The sequence below is a fragment of the Glycine max genome, chromosome 12 (genome assembly GCF_000004515.6).
Source record: "Glycine max cultivar Williams 82 chromosome 12, Glycine_max_v4.0, whole genome shotgun sequence".
Classification (NCBI taxonomy): Eukaryota; Viridiplantae; Streptophyta; class Magnoliopsida; order Fabales; family Fabaceae; genus Glycine; species Glycine max.
The window spans coordinates 5,028,948-5,047,060 of record NC_038248.2 but is presented as its reverse complement, the minus strand read 5'-3'; the positions used below and the strand labels follow the sequence as shown (position 1 = coordinate 5,047,060).

The 18,113-nt window shown below is 34.7% G+C and overlaps 2 protein-coding genes and 2 pseudogenes across 2 annotated transcripts; 2 read left to right on the top strand and 2 right to left on the bottom strand.

Moving 5' to 3' along the window:
- The first annotated feature begins 650 nt into the window (after positions 1 to 650).
- Positions 651 to 6,011, top strand: LOC100779741 (beta-galactosidase 8-like; annotated as a pseudogene).
- A 939-nt stretch (positions 6,012 to 6,950) lies between these two features.
- Positions 6,951 to 8,048, top strand: LOC100790242 (fasciclin-like arabinogalactan protein 11). The gene has a single exon (XM_003539670.5). It carries the CDS (start codon positions 7,031 to 7,033, stop codon positions 7,904 to 7,906), a length of 876 nt encoding a protein of 291 aa, XP_003539718.1. The 5' UTR covers positions 6,951 to 7,030; the 3' UTR covers positions 7,907 to 8,048.
- Positions 8,049 to 10,106: 2,058 nt separating this feature from the next.
- LOC100779211 (uncharacterized) lies at positions 10,107 to 11,578 on the bottom strand (annotated as a pseudogene).
- Positions 11,579 to 14,167: 2,589 nt separating this feature from the next.
- LOC100789697 (uncharacterized) lies at positions 14,168 to 16,152 on the bottom strand. Its single transcript, XM_003539669.5, has 2 exons — positions 15,560 to 16,152; positions 14,168 to 15,084 (listed from the first exon to the last, which is right to left on the bottom strand). Exons 1-2 carry the CDS (start codon positions 15,978 to 15,980, stop codon positions 14,345 to 14,347), a joined length of 1,161 nt encoding a protein of 386 aa, XP_003539717.1. The 5' UTR covers positions 15,981 to 16,152; the 3' UTR covers positions 14,168 to 14,344.
- Between the last annotated feature and the right edge of the window lie 1,961 nt (positions 16,153 to 18,113).

Here is an 18,113-nt window from a genome sequence, read left to right as displayed (position 1 = left end):
AAGTTTATTCCTTTTCCCTGCATGTACCTTACCCTACTTCCAAGGTTTTCTATACATTGCTTTGCTGGTTCAGATTTTGTTCCGGAGAGAGTGAAAGTGGAGGATATTGTTATTGTTAACTCATTAATAAGTGTAATAAATATCAGTATTAAAATATTTGAAATACAATTTATTTCCACAGAGATTTTGTTTTATATTTGTGTTTAATTTTCAATTTATAACAAGAGAAAAAGATCGAGTTAAAAAATAAGTAAAAATAACAATAGCTAAATAATAAATAATAATACAAAACAAAAGAATTAATAGAGAATTATGTCTTATTTGCCAGGTAGTTCACATCATGCAAATTATCATTCTCAAATTAATTTTTTTTAAGAGCAACTCATTGAAGAAAGCTTGTTTATTATTACTCTCAATTTTTTTAAGAGCATCACATTATGCAAATTATCATTCTCAAATTACTATTCTCAAATTAATTTAAGAAAGCTTATTTATCAAAATATTTTTTGAGTCGATTCAATAGATATAGATAAGAGATGTTAAATTCTTGTATTTATTATTATTTTTTCTCAAATCCGATTAAGGTAGTGTTGTGAGTAATTTTGTTTGTGATAACAATGATTACCAACAACGGTGGAAGCTAGTAATTTGCTTGTCTTAAAAAAAAGCAATTTAGCAACCCAATTTAAGTTTTTTTTTTCTTTTCCTTTTTAACTCTATCCTCAAGCCTGGTTTAGCATTTGCTTCAAGATAAGTAGTAGTGGCTTAAAGAAAACTTTTTGCCTTTAAATATAATGAGAAAAAAACAAAGAGGGAATCATTCCCTTGTTGGTTTTGTTCGTTCTTTTCTCAAAAAGGCAATGAGAGTGACACAGATTCTGTTCGTTTTGCTTTGGTTTTTCTGCGTTTATGCCCCTCTTCGTTTTGTGCAAATGTCACGTATGACCACTGAGCATGGGTCATTGATGGCAAGCGCCGAGTCTTGGTCTCTGGTTCTATTCATTACCCGCGTACCACCCCAGTGGTGCTGTTCAGTACCCTCTTTCTGTGTGTCTGTGTAATGCACATTCCTTTTTTTACCTTTGTCTTTGGAGTTTGGACTTAAAAGGGGTTGTTTTTGTTGTTGCAGATGTGGTCAGACCTCATCCAGAAATCCAAAGATGGAGGACTCGATGTGATTGAGACTTATGTTTTCTGGAACTTATACGAACCAGTTCAAGGCCAGGTTCTGTTCTGTTCTGTTAATGTTAATATTAGTATTACCATTTTTGTATTGTTTCTGTCCTTCAGTGTCTCTTGAATTGCATTGTTCATTTGTTTGTATGTGTGTGCATTTTGCAAACATGTAAAAATATATCAGAGTATGCATTATGCAAGCTTAGAAAAATAAATCATCATTGTTTCACAAATTTGTCAGAGTTAATATGAACAACGTAGTTAAATCTTAAAAAACATGAAATTAGAGGAGTATTTCTCAATGTCAATCAGAAGGTATAAGATTGGAAACAGCTTATAAAGTTGTGGTCTTGTGACCAAATCAATGATGGATTATATAATTTGGATTGGTGGTACAATTTTGAAGGAAGGGCAGATTTGGTTAAATTTGTGAAGGCGGTAGCAGCAGCAGGTCTATATGTGCATCTCCGGATTGGTCCATACGCATGTGCTGAATGGAACTACGGGTAAAATTTGATCCTCTTTTTGTAGGCCTTTAACTTTTCTGAACAGTGGTTTCCCTCTTTGGCTACATTTTATTCCGGGAATTCAGTTCCGAACTGATAACAAACCATTTGAGGTAGTTCTTCCTTTCGTTTCTCCATGTCTCATCTTGCTCCATCTGCTTCCCTCTTTGGCCTTTAACTACTCTCTGATGGTGCTAGGCTTTTCTTTTCTGGGTTAATACTTGTTTTATATGTTTTATAAAGGTTTAGTCTCTTCTCTGTACATATCTCTTGCTACAATAATCTATGCTGTTTAGTGAACCATCCCATAAGCTTAAATGTTGAGGAAACGAACATGGAATGGTTGGCGGCAAGCCGGTAGGGATCAAACTCCTTATCACCTAGAGCCAATTATCCCAAAGGCTTCTGTTGAGTGAGATGAATGGTTTACTTACCTGTTTTAAGTTTTAACATTTACTCTTCAAATCCAGGCTGCAGTTTACAAGACAGGATCAGTATGTGCAGCCTTCCTTGCCAACATTGCCACATCTGATGCAACAGTGACCTTCAATGGAAATTCATATCACTTACCCGCATGGTCTGTGAGCATCTTACCTGACTGCAAGAATGTAGTGCTTAATACTGCAAAGGTTTGCCTCATCAACTTCCCAATCAAAATACATGGTTCAATTGAATGAAGTTACTTTCAAAATGCATTAGATATTTTCTTTTATTTTCTAGTCCAAGAAGTAGCATAACCTGTAGTTATTTATGGTATGACAGATTAATTCTGCACCTATGATTTCAAGCTTCACAACTGAATCTTTAAAAGAAGAGGTTGGTTCTTTGGAAGGTTCTGACTCGGGATGGAGTTGGATTAGTGAACCTATCGGTATTTCAAAGGCTGATTCATTCCCAAAATTTGGATTACTGGAGCAAATAAATGCAACTGCTGATAAAAGTGACTACTTGTGGTACTGGTTAAGGTATATAGTATACCTTCAAGGTTTAGAAAGCTTTCTTCTGACCTCCAATTCGCTGCCCCATGGTAACACTTCATTTTTTTTTCTGCAACATTGATCTTGAAGATGATGCTGGTTCTCAAACTGTCCTTCATATTGAATCCCTTGGTCATGCCCTTCATGCTTTCATAAATGGGAAGCTTGTAGGTAAATAAAATTAAAAGTAATGACATCTGATGATATGTCTGTTTGAGTTACTATTTTGGATGCCCCTATATGTTCTTGCTTAAATTACTTGTCATTATTTTAAGGCCTGACAAAGAAGAAGCATATCCCTCCCCCCACCCCACCTCTCTTGGGCTCATAGATGCCTTTTTAGAAAATGCTGCAAGGTTAAAAGCATATCCCTCCCCCCACCCTACCTCTCTTGGGCTCATAGATGCCTTTTTAGAAAATGCTGCAAGGTTAAACTATGTTTGGGTTGGCATTATGGTGGATCTCCAAGTAGGATTTGCACCGTTAAGCAACTTTGAAGGGCAAACACTATGTAGTCATCACAAGAGAAACAACTAAGGTGTATGGTGTATCAATCTTCCTGCTATGTGTAGCCACAGGCCACTGATGATAGATCAGTAACCTAAGTAATGAGAATATAGCATTCTTGGTTGCAGATCCAAAAGCTTATGCAAGTAGATCAAATCACTCATATTAAGCATAAAAGTTGGTATTCATCTGTTTTATCAGGAGCAGTTTAAAATATGTTAACAAATCCTGGGTTCATTAAATGTATAAAAGAGAAATTATTAACATAATGTTTATTTTGTGCATTCCTTGGCAAGAAAAATTTAGAGCAATGATACTTGTACAGAAAATTTCTACAACACATTTTACAATTTATTTTTTCTATCTATCTCTCTCTTGAGTTGTAAAATTTATTGTACAAAGTTGATGTATGAGTAACATTATCCCCAAAATTAATCCCTTTAAGGATTTAGGGAAATAAAATCAAGGTTGATTAGAAATAGAGTAAACACGTTTTAAAATTTATTTTTTCTATCTATCTCTCTCTTGAGTTGTAAAATTTACTGTACAAAATTGATGTATGAGTAACATTATCCCCAAAATTAATCCCTTTAAGGATTTAGGGAAATAAAATCAAGGTTGATTAGAAATAGAGTAAACACGTTTTAAAATTTATTTTTTCTATCTGTCTCTCTCTTGAGTTGTAAAATTTATTGTACAAAATTGATGTATGAGTAACATTATCCCCAAAATTAATCCCTTTAAGGATTTAGGGAAATAAAATCAAGGTTGATTAGAAATAGAGTAAGATCAACTGTTCATGATTGTTCCTTCTTAAAATATTCAATTCTTTCTTTATTTCAATGGAATATTTTGTGATTTATCTAATAGTAATACGTATCTGTGACATTATGGAGAACTTTTTCAGGGAGTGGAACTGGCAACAGTGGCAAAGCTAAGGTCAATGTAGACATCCCCGTCCCACTAGTGGCTGAGAAGAACGCAATTGATCTCCTGAGTTTAACTGTGGAACTTCAGGTTTGTCTTTTCATCTTATAAATCTCCCCATATCATTTCACTTTATAATCAAGCATGTTCTCATTACTACATCAACTAAAGAAAACCTTATGTGCATTAGAACTATGGAGCTTTTTTTGACACATGGGGTGCGGGGATCACTGGCCTAGTGATATCGAAAGGTTTGAAGAATGGAAGCACTGTTGATCTTTCCTCCCAACAGTGGACATATCTGGTTAGTCTCAGCTTAACTAAAGCCAGATATTTTCTTTCTCTGTTTGAGTTTTGTTGATTCTATTAACTGAAGGGATACAACTGAAATATTGTAAATTGGATTTCATTTTTACTTTTCGATTGAAGTCATAGATAGAATACACTGTATTTTTGTAAATTCAGGTTGGCCTTAAATATGAAGATTTAGGTCCATCTAGTGGCAGTTCTGGACAGTGGAATTCACAATCTACCTTACCAACAAATCAATCGTTGACTTGGTACAAGGTAATCTTTATAAGAATGTAGCATCTATTGAAATTCTTGAGTTCTTCTTAATTATATTCTCATTATTATAACTGCATGTGTGGACAATGTCTCTTCGCACCTATTTGGTTCCCTTGGTTGGTTTATGGAGTGTCCAATTTCGTGTTTACTCAACTGTGTTTGCATCTGATATACTCACAATCCCATACTACGAAGAAAATTAAGGGAATGCTATAATAGGAAAAATGATTTTGCTGCTAACTAATGGTAATACATGTTGCATTAGACAATCCAGTTGCAATTGACTTCACGGGGATGGGAAAAGGTGAGGCTTGGGTGAATGGACAGTGCATTGGACGGTACTGGCCTACATATGTTTCTCCTAATGGTGGTTGTACCGACTCATGCAATTATAGAGGGGCCTATAGTTCATCCAAATGTCTCAAGAACTGCAGAAAGCCATCACAGACATTGTAAGTGTTAGATATTCTGCATAAGAGAAGTTGAAACTTAAAAACAATCCTGAATTGTTTGAAGGAATTGAAAGCAATCTTGTTAGATACTAATTGAGTAACTAATCCTTCAGATACCATGTACCACAATCATGGTTACAACCAGATACCAACACACTTGTATTGTTTGAGGAGAGTGGAGGCGACCCTACGCAAATCTCTTTCGCTACAAAGCAGATAGGAAGCGTGTGTTCACATGTATCTGAATCTCACCCTCCACCTGTAGACTTGTGGAATTCAGATAAAGGAAGAAAAGTCTGGCCTGTATTGGCACTGGAGTGTCCTTATCCTAATCAGGTGATCTCTTCCATTAAATTTGCAAGTTTTCGAACGCCTTATGGGACTTGCGGGAACTTCAAACATGGATGGTGCAGAAGTAATAAGGCTCTATCCATTGTGCAAAAGGTGTTGTCCTGCTTCCTCTTCAAATAAGAAGTTCACATATCATGAGTTTGTTTTTGTAGTTAATTTGACTTTTTTATCATTTGGATCATACTGACTCTAACGAGTATTACTTAACAGGTCTGCATTGGATCAAGCAGTTGTAGAATTGGACTATCAATTAACACAGTCGGAGATCAGTGTAAAGGAGTAACAAAAAGTTTAGCTGTTGAAGCTTCTTGTGCATAGACATGTTGCTTCAAGCCTTCCCTCTTCCTAGCTTGGACTTGGCTGAAGAGCACTCTGCACTCCAAGTGTCTTAGACTCATTATGGAAGATGATCCCTGGTTAGCCAATGTAAAATGCTATTCTGGTAGTAAACCAGGAGAAAAATGTCAAACAAAACAGTGTATATTTGCTTAATAAAAAAGGAAGGTCTCACAAATACATGATGTGTGATAGTAGTTTGTTTTAAAGGAAGGTTTCTATAGGGAAATTTCTGATAAGAGAAATTGCATTAATAAATTAATTTTTAAAGGAAAGTTTTCCCAAAATAAAATTCATATCTGTAGTACATGTAATCGCTGTTCATATTTAAGAAATCGTGGGCCAACATACAGGCATGTCAATAATTCGTTGAGGAAACTTTTATCATGAACATTGATGATATCAGTAATCACCAAGTTCCTCGCTCGTCGCAAACCACTGTTATAAGAATGAGACCATTATGAGATTCCCTGCCCAAATCCCTTCCAATACATACAGTGATTCCTTGCTCAAAATCTGGATGATAATCTTGTATGAAATAAAACAATTGCATGTCTAATGTCTTTGATATCAATAAACCTTCCATCTTCATCATCCTTGCCCCCTAAGTATTATGTCATTATGTATAAATATGTTTAGTTTCCATATGACCAAAAAAAAAAACGAGTGTAATTTCCATAACCTATCAGACCCATGTGTATGTTTTCTATCCTATAAACAATGGTCAATAGGAATTGGTCACGGAAATTGTTTGGCCTGCTCATGATGATAGACATGGATACTCCCTAACATCGTTTATGTACTATTTAATCAACTACTCTTTCCTTCACCTATCTTCACAGCAAAAAAAAGAATAAAATGTACTGCTTGATTACAATGCTCTCAGCAAAAAAACACTACAATTCACAAAATCAATTGATTGCGATTGGAGATTGGTGTGGCCTTCAATCATAAAAACACATTGCTCCATGATTTCATACGTATATCATCATTGATGCAACATCTCAATATCCTTACCAGCTAGCAACTGTGTGTATGCTAACAAATCACAATTTAAGGTTTTAAAACAAAGCCTCTCACCTACCAATCATTGTCTCCCACACCCAGATTTGTTCTATAAAAGCCGTCTCCACCATATCATCAATGCATCAAGTGCCCATTGCCAATACAAATCCTACCATTTGTACTCCTTTCCAAAAGCCTCAGAGCCTTCATTCACCAAAACTAAATCATGATGAAAAAGCAATCTCTCTTGTCCTCCTCACTAGCATTGCTAGTTTCATTTTTGTATTTCACCACCACTTTAGCCCAATTATCACCAGCTTCTGCCCCTTTCAAACCACCCCAACCTACCCCTATAGCACCAGCTGCAGCCCCAAAACCATTGGTTCCCTCATTGCCACAGTCACCAAGTGATTCCACCCCTGACAGTACTCCAGCTGTTGACATTGTTGGAATCCTGAGGAAGGCAAAGTCATTCAACATCCTAATCCGCCTCATGAAAACCACCCAATTGATCAACCAACTCAATGCTCAGCTTCTCACAACTAAATCAGGCGGCATAACCATTCTTGCACCTGATGACAGTGCCTTCTCAGAACTCAAAGCAGGCTTCCTCAACTCTCTTTCTGATGGACAAAAGCTTGAACTTCTTCAATTCCATGTTCTTTCGGACTATGTGTCTAGTTCCAACTTTGATACACTGACAAACCCAGTGAGAACACTAGCAGGGGCTAAGCCTGGAAAGGTGGAACTGAATGTGATAAGTTACGGAGGGAGTGTGAACATCTCAACGGGTGAGGTTAACACCACCATCACTGGCATTATATATACTGATAAGCATCTTGCTATATATAAGGTGGGTAAGGTGCTTCTTCCTATGGACTTCTTTGCTGTGGCCAAGGCACCTGCAAAGGCACCCTCTTTGGCACCAGAACCTTCAGCAAAGGCTCCTAAAGCTGATAAGGATCCATTATCCCCAGATTCCTCAGAATCATCTCAGATTAATTCTACAAATGAGAACTCTGGCACTGTGAAAATCAATGTGCATGGAAAGTGGGTGTCCCTTGTTCTTGGACTAGTTCTCATGACTGTATTCTCATCATAAACCATTATTTACCATGCAGTTAATATTCAAGAGTGTTATGATTGTGAGAAAGGAGTGATTACTGAGTACTATACTGGTAATATGAGATTGTTGTATCCCTCTATGAATTTATTCTGAGATATGCTATGATTGCTTCAATACATTTTTTATGCACATTGCAACGGTGATTGTTCAATATTTTGCAAGTTTATGATGTAATCTGAAGAAGAAAAAAAATCATCAAAACTCTGTCCCAAATTTAATAATTAAAATCAATAATTTGTTAGGCGAATTGCAGGTCATACTTCAATATTTATTTACAAGTTTAGACACTGGCTAGTTATAAAAATGTTTTGGGTAATTAAAGGAGGTGGGAAAAAAGTATTCGGCTAATTTAAGCAAATAATAGGTTGCATTGAAGTAGCTTAATAATTAAAGACATGTTTTTAGCGAGCTAATTAGATTTGGACCAAATTTTGATTGGTTTTCTTAAGAGTTAATAGCTCATATGACACTGAAAATAGTTTTGATGTTGAGTGTATGATATTTTTAAGAAAAAGAATATAGTATATGATCCCTCTCACTTATCAAATTTGTGTTTTCAGGCAGGAAATCATTAAATAATAATAACCAATCTAAATCTTACACCAACCATTCGAAGGATAATATTTATTTGTAATCTGGAAAAGTGAATCCCATCTTGTGAGTTCTGATCTACTTTCTGTTGCAACACACTAGTACAGTTACAAGTTACGAATTGACATCAATAAAGCTTGAAGGGAGTTTGGTTCCTAAAGTATAGAAACGCAAACTTTAACGGGTGCATAATTTGTTAGTGAACTCTAACATATCTCCTTCTCTAAATGCTTCAAATTTAACCAACAACTCAAAATAAAGAAAATAACAAATTAAAGCAAAACAAAATAACTTTTGTCACACATTTCTTATTTTAATGGGGCTTTAATTGTAGATCTGCTGTAAATATCAGAATAAGCAGAGTGGCTCAAACATTTTTATTTGGGCCATATAATTTTTATTTGATGTGAATACTCGACCTGTATACAGAGTCACCGTGCACCTCTCAAATAACATTTGCATAGATACATGCATACAGTTGTTGTATGATAATAACCTACCAATTACGAAGAGAATGCGAAATAGTTCCACCCACACGTTCACATCTAGAACAACCTTAAAGGTTGTTTACCTTATCAACTTCATGGGCTGTGTCTTAATGTAGAACAACCTTATAGCTGAAGACCTAAGTCTGTCTAAGACCATGGAATTCGCTTTCTACCTTACTTAAGAATCAACCCTTGACTTGGTACAAGGTAGTCTCAAATTCTTAGTAATATTTTGAAATTTAAGAAAATGATCTGCATGTCTCTTGTGTTAAAAACTGCAAAACTTTTGCAGCAAACATTTTAATGACGGCATATGCATCTTGCTTATGACTTTAACTCCTCAAAATATCTGGCCTGAAATACTTGTTTCTTGTATTTCTTCCTCTAAAATGTCTATTACATGATTATTTCAATTCAAAATTCTCAAGTAATTTTTAATGATCCTTCTATTATTACGATGGTGTTAGGCAAATCTCCTTGCTCCTCTTTGGTTCACTAGGTGTTAGGTTAGATTACGTATTGTCCATCAATGTGTCACAAATGTGCAATCTACCTTGAACCTAGTAGTGTATGTGTCTTGTAGACTTGTACTATGGTACGTGTTCTTTTTCTTTCTTGGTAGTGTACAGAAACATTTGGACATTTTAGCACTTAATAACTGCATATGGCTTCAGTATTTATACCATTGTTATGGTAAGGCTTGGATAAATGGACCGAGCATTGGGCGATAAATTGGTGGTATTTGTACCAACTAATGCATTTTTGGAGGCTCCTATATGATTCGTCCAAATATCTCAAGAACTTTCGATCAATCTTTAATACGTCTTACTGCTATCAAGAAAATGAGTGCCCGTTTGAACAAATTAAAGACTCCCTTGTTGTGGAATACGTAAGGAGTAGGTCATGGATTGGAAAACTAAAAAAACAATTCTTCATATCTTCAATACACATTAATCAGTATAACTTTTTATGAAAAATGAAGACCATGGGTAACATTTTAGGCCCTTATTTGTCTTGATACAACACAAACAAACCAAAATGCAAGATGTCAAATATTTGATCACTATGAGAGTCTTATTTTTTCATGAAGCGTGATATCAATACTGAGCAACCAGTCCTTCGGTGCTTGCTATCCCGGATGGCCTCTGGAACCTGCATAGGTTGCAAGATGTTGAAAAGAGAGAGAAAGTTTGGTATTGGTTCTCCCTACCCATCATTGGCATAGGAACCCCTCTCTTGACAGGGCTAACATACCCTGGCCTATAAGTCTGACCCAAAACTCCTTCAAAATTATCAGTACTTTTCTTAAACCTGAACTGTGTCTCCAAATGAGCAAAAGCATCATCTGATGGCAACTGGTAATTGTGAACCTTGTTTTCTTGCTCTCCAATTGGCTTCACACCAATATCCAACTCAACCAAGCCTGAAACTGTGACTCTCACACTGTTGGTCTCGTCGGTTCTCTCCACAACCACTTCTCTTTCATCACCATTAGCCCTTCATTCAGCCTCTCCATCAGTGGGAATGTTGACTAGTTCATCATCCCATTTTACTATGAGAGAATCAACCTTATCATCCCAGTGAGACACTCTATTGGCTGCAATGACACGAGTGTGTGTGTCAAACATGACAGCAAGTGCTTGCACCCATGTGTGTAGTCACGAGTCCCTCCTTGCGGTCGAGTACCAATGAAGTGAGCATTGATTTGGAAGTCATCATCAGAAACAATGGCAAAATTTCCTCCTTTGGCTCCGTGGAAGTAGAACATAACACCATCACCACCAACGAAGCGAGGATCATAACACAGAGATCCATACCCATCGCTGTTGGCTTTCCTAACTGTCAAACAAACTAACTAAAAATGAGTTCCAGTCCAATTTAATTTAAAACACTTTACACTATCAATACATTTAATTTAGAGAGTGTAAAAACACTTTACACTATCAATCCATTCAATTTAAAACTTTACACTCTCATCAGAAATCATAAATTATAGTAGGTATAACTTTTAAAACAGCTATTCTAAAAGTTAACAAACTTACCATACATACAGTTTGTTTGTGACCAGATTACATTACACTCTCAGTGCATGAACTATTTATGCTTTTATATATTGAAAAATAGTATAGAAAAATTGAGGGTCCTTGGAACTTACTCTTGCAAGTGGCTTCACATGTGCTGCTGCTGCAGTCAATGAAACAAGCCTTCTGCTTCTTGTTCTTCTTGGGATTTCTGTATGCGCACTCGGATGGACACACGATTGTCTTAAACTCACAGGTAGTGTTTGTTCAGCAGAACCCTCTTTCTTGGCCGGTTGGAAGAGGTGACAGCTTGTCATAATTTGTGCCATCACGTTGCTTTTTTTCCTTTTTCTCCTTCTCCCTCTTCTCCCTCTTCTCCCTCTCCTTCTCTTCCTTATCCTTACCCTTGCCATTACCATTACCATTTCCTTGACCTTGAGCAATGACAGCTTCCATAGCAAGAAGTAAGATGAAGATGGCCACCAAGATACTCCACTTTCTTCCACCCATCTTCGCGATCTATACGTACAAATGCACTTTTGTTTTTGTTTCTTTCCTCTGCTTTGATGATCTTCAAGTACTTATTCGATGACGCAGAGGATATAGTTGGAGAAAACATGCAGAGGAAGAAAATATTTATAGAGAATCTGGCATGCAAATTGGCTCCAAAAGTTCGCCTTAAGCTTTGCTGATAGTTTGTGGTTGCTTAATAGTGTGATACGTAGACTACTCAATGCTGAATTGTTTAAGTACCAAGGAGATTTATTGACCAAGTAAACACTACACTAACTGTTTAAACAGGTTCAATTCCTTCCTTCCATATGAATGTTCTTGCACGTTCTTGTTGGCCCAACATTGAGAAAAAAAGGCTCTAGGATCTAAAGAAGGCCTGGATTGTTCAAAAAGAAGACTTGCAATGGAAGATTATTGGCTTATTATTTTCAAAGTGATTAGCTTCAATTCTAAGCTACACTTTAATTAATGTCATGGCTATGTTTATGGCATGTAACTGAAGGTAGTTTGTGACTTTTGCCCTTATTCAACGTTGAGAGAGAGAGAGAGACAGCATAAGCAATCAATTTAGCTGTAGCAACGTGGGTGTCCAGTTGAGAAGAAGCAGCTTTGATTGATGGCATTGGGGCTGGAACAGCACCACCGACTTATTTATACTAGATGCTGGGCAAGTCGGCAAGGATAAAAGATTTCTTAACAGACAAATCACATTGAATTACTTTTCTTTTTCAAACAATTTTGAAATTTTCGGCAATTTTTCTTAATATATCCCCCTTCTATATTAATATTAGGTTTAATTATTCTAAGGCTCAACATATTTTTATTAAATTTTCAATTAAGTTTATGAATTTTTTTAACTGGATCTTTGAATTTTTATTTATTTCTTAATTAGGACTTCCGATCCAATTTTTCTTGCAAACACCTAATTAGAAACACAGATCGTTGATGGGTGCTTTTGGAGCACACTATAACCATAATTGAGCCAATTGTAAGAGATTTTTACAGAATTTAAACCTCTACAGGCCAATTCAACCCAAGTGTTCTTTCACAAGTCTCGCAATTAATTATTTGGTTTTGCAGGAGATTGAAACTATGCCAAAAAAAAAAAAACTCTCAAAATTGACTCATTTATACTTACAACACATTCTAAAAGCATAAGTCCATTGACTGTACCTTTAGCTAGGTGACTATGATTAATTTTTCATAAGAACAATTAGTTAAGAGGACCCAAATAAAAAATAAATAAAAGTTTAGAGATCTAATTAAAAAAATAAATCAAGAACCTAATAAAAAATCTAGTAAAAGTATGAGGACTCATGGATCAATTTAACCTTAATAATACAAAACTATTGAAGTACATTGTTGAGGATGTTAATAGAGAAAGGTTTGATAATATAGAATGACTACAATTAAGAGATGACAAAAGTCAAAGGCATCAAAATTCAAATTAATTAACATCATAGATAACTTAAAGATCTAAAGGCAGGAAATGTTTTCCTTTTGTATGAGTTCCTATTATAGATGTTGATCGAGCAGTTCCAGAATCATGGGTAAACTACAAGCAACAATTGAAACACAAGCACAAGTAGGTGTCATTATCAGACCCGATCACACACATCATTATTAAAGACACCAAGTGAAAAAGTGTTAAGTTGCAAGGACAAAAGCTTTATTTTCTCAAACAAATCTCCTGTAGGGCAAGTCAACCGACAAAAGGTACAATCAAAGACCTAATCACAATAGGAGAAATAAAAATGAAAATAAAAATAATAACTTTTCTTTTGTTTCTAACTCCACATTCAAGAAGAATGAACTTTATTATGTTTATGGAAAGCCAAGTCATCACGCACCTTTATGCAAGCACTGTGTGGCGAGAAGAAATGACAATTATCCTAAGCCTAGGCTAACTTGTAAAAAGGTTTTGATGTCCAATGTGAGCAAATGAGTGGTAGATTTTAGGGGCTACCTGACACATCAATGTGAACAAAAATTTGCTTACCTCCTGCATTCTTGTTGGGATGGAAAAAAAAACATGTTTATGTTGTTCATTCTTGGACTAGTACTTTGGCTTTGTAAAAAGGAAAACTTCTTTTGAAGTTTACATATGAAAAGAACTTGTTTCTAGGTGACATGTTGCGTGTTTCCACTATTAAAGTTAATTTGATTTCTGTAGCAATGTTAGGAAATAGTAAGGTTAAAGTATCATTTGATTCTAATAAGATGGTAAGAAAATGAATAACTTTTTTTTGTTAGACTACAAATATTTTTTTTATTGGAAACAATTATGTTTGAACCGAACAAAATCATTAATTAGACCATTTATTTGTAGGAAAAGTACCTGATCAACGACTTTTTCTACTTAACATTTCGAAAGTTATTAATGAACCTACATCTTCTCCATTGATTCATATAATATATTGCCTCCCTAATTGGACAAATTAAAAAAACTACATTATGGTGGGATACCTAAGAGCATGTTTTTGTAAGTGTTGGATCCTGTTGGCACACATTCCAAGGCAGAATTTTGTGAGAAACAACTACCCTCTTGCTTTTGCTTAAACGATGGTTTGAAGGCTGAGAATGGAGAAACAAACATGTTGTAAGTAGGTGGTGGATTGGAAGACTAAAAAAATTATTCTCCATTTCTTTAATACACGTTAATCACTAGTACATTTTACAATATGTTGATCATGGGCAATATTTTATGCCCTTATTTGTCTGGATACAATAAAAAGAAACCAAATTGCAAGACGTCAACAATGAGATCACGAAGAATGTCTTATTTTTCATGATGCATGATATCAGTACTGAGCAACTAGTCCTTCAATGCTTGCTATCTCAGATGGCCTATGAAACTTGCATAGGTTACATGATGTTGAGAAAAGAGAGAGAGTCTGGTACTTGTCCTCTCCACCCATCATTGGCATAGGAACCCCTCTTTTGACAGGGCTAACATACCCTGGCCTGTAAGTTTGACCCAAAACTCCTTCAAAATTATCTGTACTTTTCTTAAACTTGAATTGTGTCTCCAAATGTGCAAAAGCATCATCTGATGGCAACTGGTAATTGTGAACCTTGTTTTCTTGCTCTCCAATTGGCTTCACACTAATGTCCATCTCAACCAAACCTGAAACTGTCACTCTCACACTGTTGGTACCATCAGTTCTCTCCACAACCACTTCTCTTTCATCACCATTGATCCTCCATTCAGCCTCTCCATCAGTGGGAATGTTCACTAGTTCATCATCCCACTTTACTATGAGAGAGTCAACCTTGTCATCCCAATGAGACACTCTATTGGCTGCAATGACAAGAGTATGTGTGTCAAACATGACAGCAAGTGCTTGCACCCATGTGTAGTCACGAGTCCTTCCTTGTGGTCGAGTACCAATGAAGTGAGCATTGATTTGGAACTCATCATCAGAAACAATGGCAAAGTTTCCTCCTTTGGCACCATGGAAGTAGAACATCACACCATCGCCACCAACAAAACGAGGATCATAACACAAAGCACCATATCCATCACAGTTGGCTTTTCTAACTGCCAAACAAACAAACAAACTCAACGTGGTTATTCCTCTCTCACTTCTCAATCAATAAAAAATCAGATGTGTTTTATAAAAGTCAACAGATAGAGTATAAAAAAAAATCTCTTATATTAATCTATCCGTTTAAATATCTTTTTAGTCATTTTAATTTAATATTTTTTTTATATTTTATTCTTATAAAATTATTTTTTTATTTTAATCCTTACACATTATATTTATTTTATTTTATGTTTTTATATCACTTTAAATAACATTTTTTATTATTGTTGAAAATGCTATCTAATTTAATTAATAAGAAATCATAATAAGTACAATTTCAAGATATTTACGATAAAAATTAACAAATTTATGATTATAATAAATTATGCTCGGATAAGATATGATTCATGACTATTTACTCTTGTTTAAATTAAAAGAAATAGTATATATAACTTTTGAAAAGAAAAATTGAGGGTGCTTGGAACTTACCCTTGCAAGTGGCTTCACATGTGCTGCTGCTGCAGTCAATGAAACATGCCTTCTGCTTCTTGTTCTTCTTGGGCTTTCTGGATGCGCACTCGGATGGACACACGATGGTCTTAAACTCACAGGTAGTGTTTGTTCGGCAGAACCCTCTTTCTTGGCCGGTTGGCAGAGATGACAGCTTGTCATAATTTGTGGCTTCATCACGTTGCTTTTTGTCCTTTTTCTCTTTTTCCTTCTTCTCCTTTTCCTTTTCCTTTTTCTCCTTCTTCTCCCTCTTCTCCCTCTCCTTCTCTTCCTTATCCTTATCCTTGCCATTACCATTACCATTACCATTTCCATTTCCTTGACCTTGAGCAATGACAGCTTCCATAGCAAGAAGTAAGATGAAGATGGCCACCAAGATGCTCCACTTTCTTCCACCCATCTCCGTGATTAATTTGCAATGCACCTTTGTTTATGTTTCTTTCCTCTGCTTTGATGATTTTCAAGTATTGCTTCAATGATGCAGAGGATATATAGTTGGATAGAACACGTAGTGAAAGAGAATATTTATAGAGGTTCTTTCTGACGTGCAAATTGAAATTGTCCCAGAAGTTCGCCTTAAGCTTTGCTGTGATCCTTTTTCTATATTCTTCAAAAGTTCGTGCATGGTTGCTTAGTAGTGTAATGCATGGACTATTCAATGCTTAATTTTTAAAGTAACAAAGAGATTTATTGGTCAAGTAAACACTTACAATACTAACTTATAACTATATTTGGAGTGACACGTTCTTTTTTGGCTAATGGTAGAAAGACTTCTTGGATCTGCATAAAACCTGGATTATTCAAATGGAAGACTTGCAATGGAAGATAATATGCTTATTATTATAGACACAAAAATTGAGCAGCTAGCTAGCTAGATGCCAAAGGAAGCATGCATATAATGCCATATATCAACGTAACCTTTTAATTTTTTTTACAAAATGGTCCGCTTCAATTCTAAGCTACACCTACACGTTAACGTTATGATTACGTTTTTATCATGTAGTTAAAGGTAGTTTGTGACTTAAGACTCGCGATTATTCGACGTTGAGATAGCAATATCAGCAAACAATTTAATTAGCTGTAGCAACGTGGGTGTTGAGTTGAGAAGAAGAAGAAGCTTTAATTTGATTGATGGCATTGGGGATTGGAACAGCACCACCTCGGACTACTGCTTTATGCAAGTCACCTTTGCTTTATATTAGATGTGGGTGGCAAGGATGAAAGATTTCAGCTTCAAACTATTTTAAATTTCACCAACACTATCATATATGATAAAGGCAAATATCAGAAACACACTCTTTAAACACAATTTTTTTTATTGATTGAAATTTATTGAAAATAATAAAATTTTGTAAATCTTATATTATTTAATGATTTTTTTCTTGATTATATAATTTTTAATAAATTGTAATCAATTAGTGATGGTAAAACAAGTTTAATGACTTTGCACTTTTACTGAAAAACTCTTATTAGTCTTTTAAGCTATTAATTAACTAGAAATTAACTAGAAATCATAGTATAATTCTTTAGATAATTATTATAAAAATTAATAAACTTATCGTATATAATTATTTGTAATTGACTAATAATATAAAATTATTTTATATTATCAATGCATATACCAATAAGTTGTTGGTGTTTGATTTAAGTGACGAACTTTGTCTTCTAAAGCAAAGTGTCGGATTTAAGTTTTTTTTTTTGGATGAAAAACATGTTAGGAGGGAAGATTCTATTAAAATTGACTACTAAAATTTTTTGGTGAAAATTAGTCACCATCAAAGTTAATGAATATTACACACCAATATCATGGTGACCTAAAAATACTATTAATGCATATTTATTTTCACTAAAATTATTTTAAACTATAATTAACATTAAATAAAAATCTTCAATCAATCATTCAAGAGAGTATATTTATGTTCTAAACATAAACAAATCATTATTGGACAAATGAATCACTAGGTTTATGGATCTTAAACACACCATACAAATAAACTTGATATCATATTTTAATTTAAAATCTTACGTATTAGATCTATAATTTTATTTACTTATATGATGTTTAAATTTTTTACTTTTATTTAATGTTAAACTTTATATGTACGTCAAAACTCTTACCATCAAATGATGAGTCTTTTCTACATGATAAGTCTCTTTTTACATGATAGTATCTCTCTCAAGTGAAAATCTTTTTTGAGATCAACATATTTTATCAAATGAAATTGCTATAATTAGCATAGAAATACTGCTCAACATTTTCATATTTAATTAACAAAGATATTAGCTTTGAGCATTTGACAAATGAAAGGAGTTTTGAAAATATTCATTTCATTTGTTTTTTTCTTATAAGTATTTTGGATAAATTTATTCAAATCGGCCCAGTTACATTCCTGTAATATGGAATTGAATTGTAACGGTCAAGGCATAGGAACGTGATACCATAAACAACTCTCCCGAACTTACCAGATAAATTGAAAACAATATTTTCATAAATTTCTTATTATTATGTATGTGTTATCCATTATTCATTAAA

Bases quoted from the DNA above. Each gene is read 5' to 3' on its own strand.
- LOC100790242 (XM_003539670.5), top strand. From the start codon at position 7,031: ATGATGAAAAAGCAATCTCTCTTGTCCTCCTCACTAGCATTGCTAGTT.
- LOC100789697 (XM_003539669.5), bottom strand. From the start codon at position 15,980: ATGGGTGGAAGAAAGTGGAGCATCTTGGTGGCCATCTTCATCTTACTT. The intron at 15,085-15,559 runs GTAAGTTCCAAG...TTTGTTTGGCAG, and splicing joins ATGTGAAGCCACTTGCAAGG to TTAGAAAAGCCAACTGTGAT.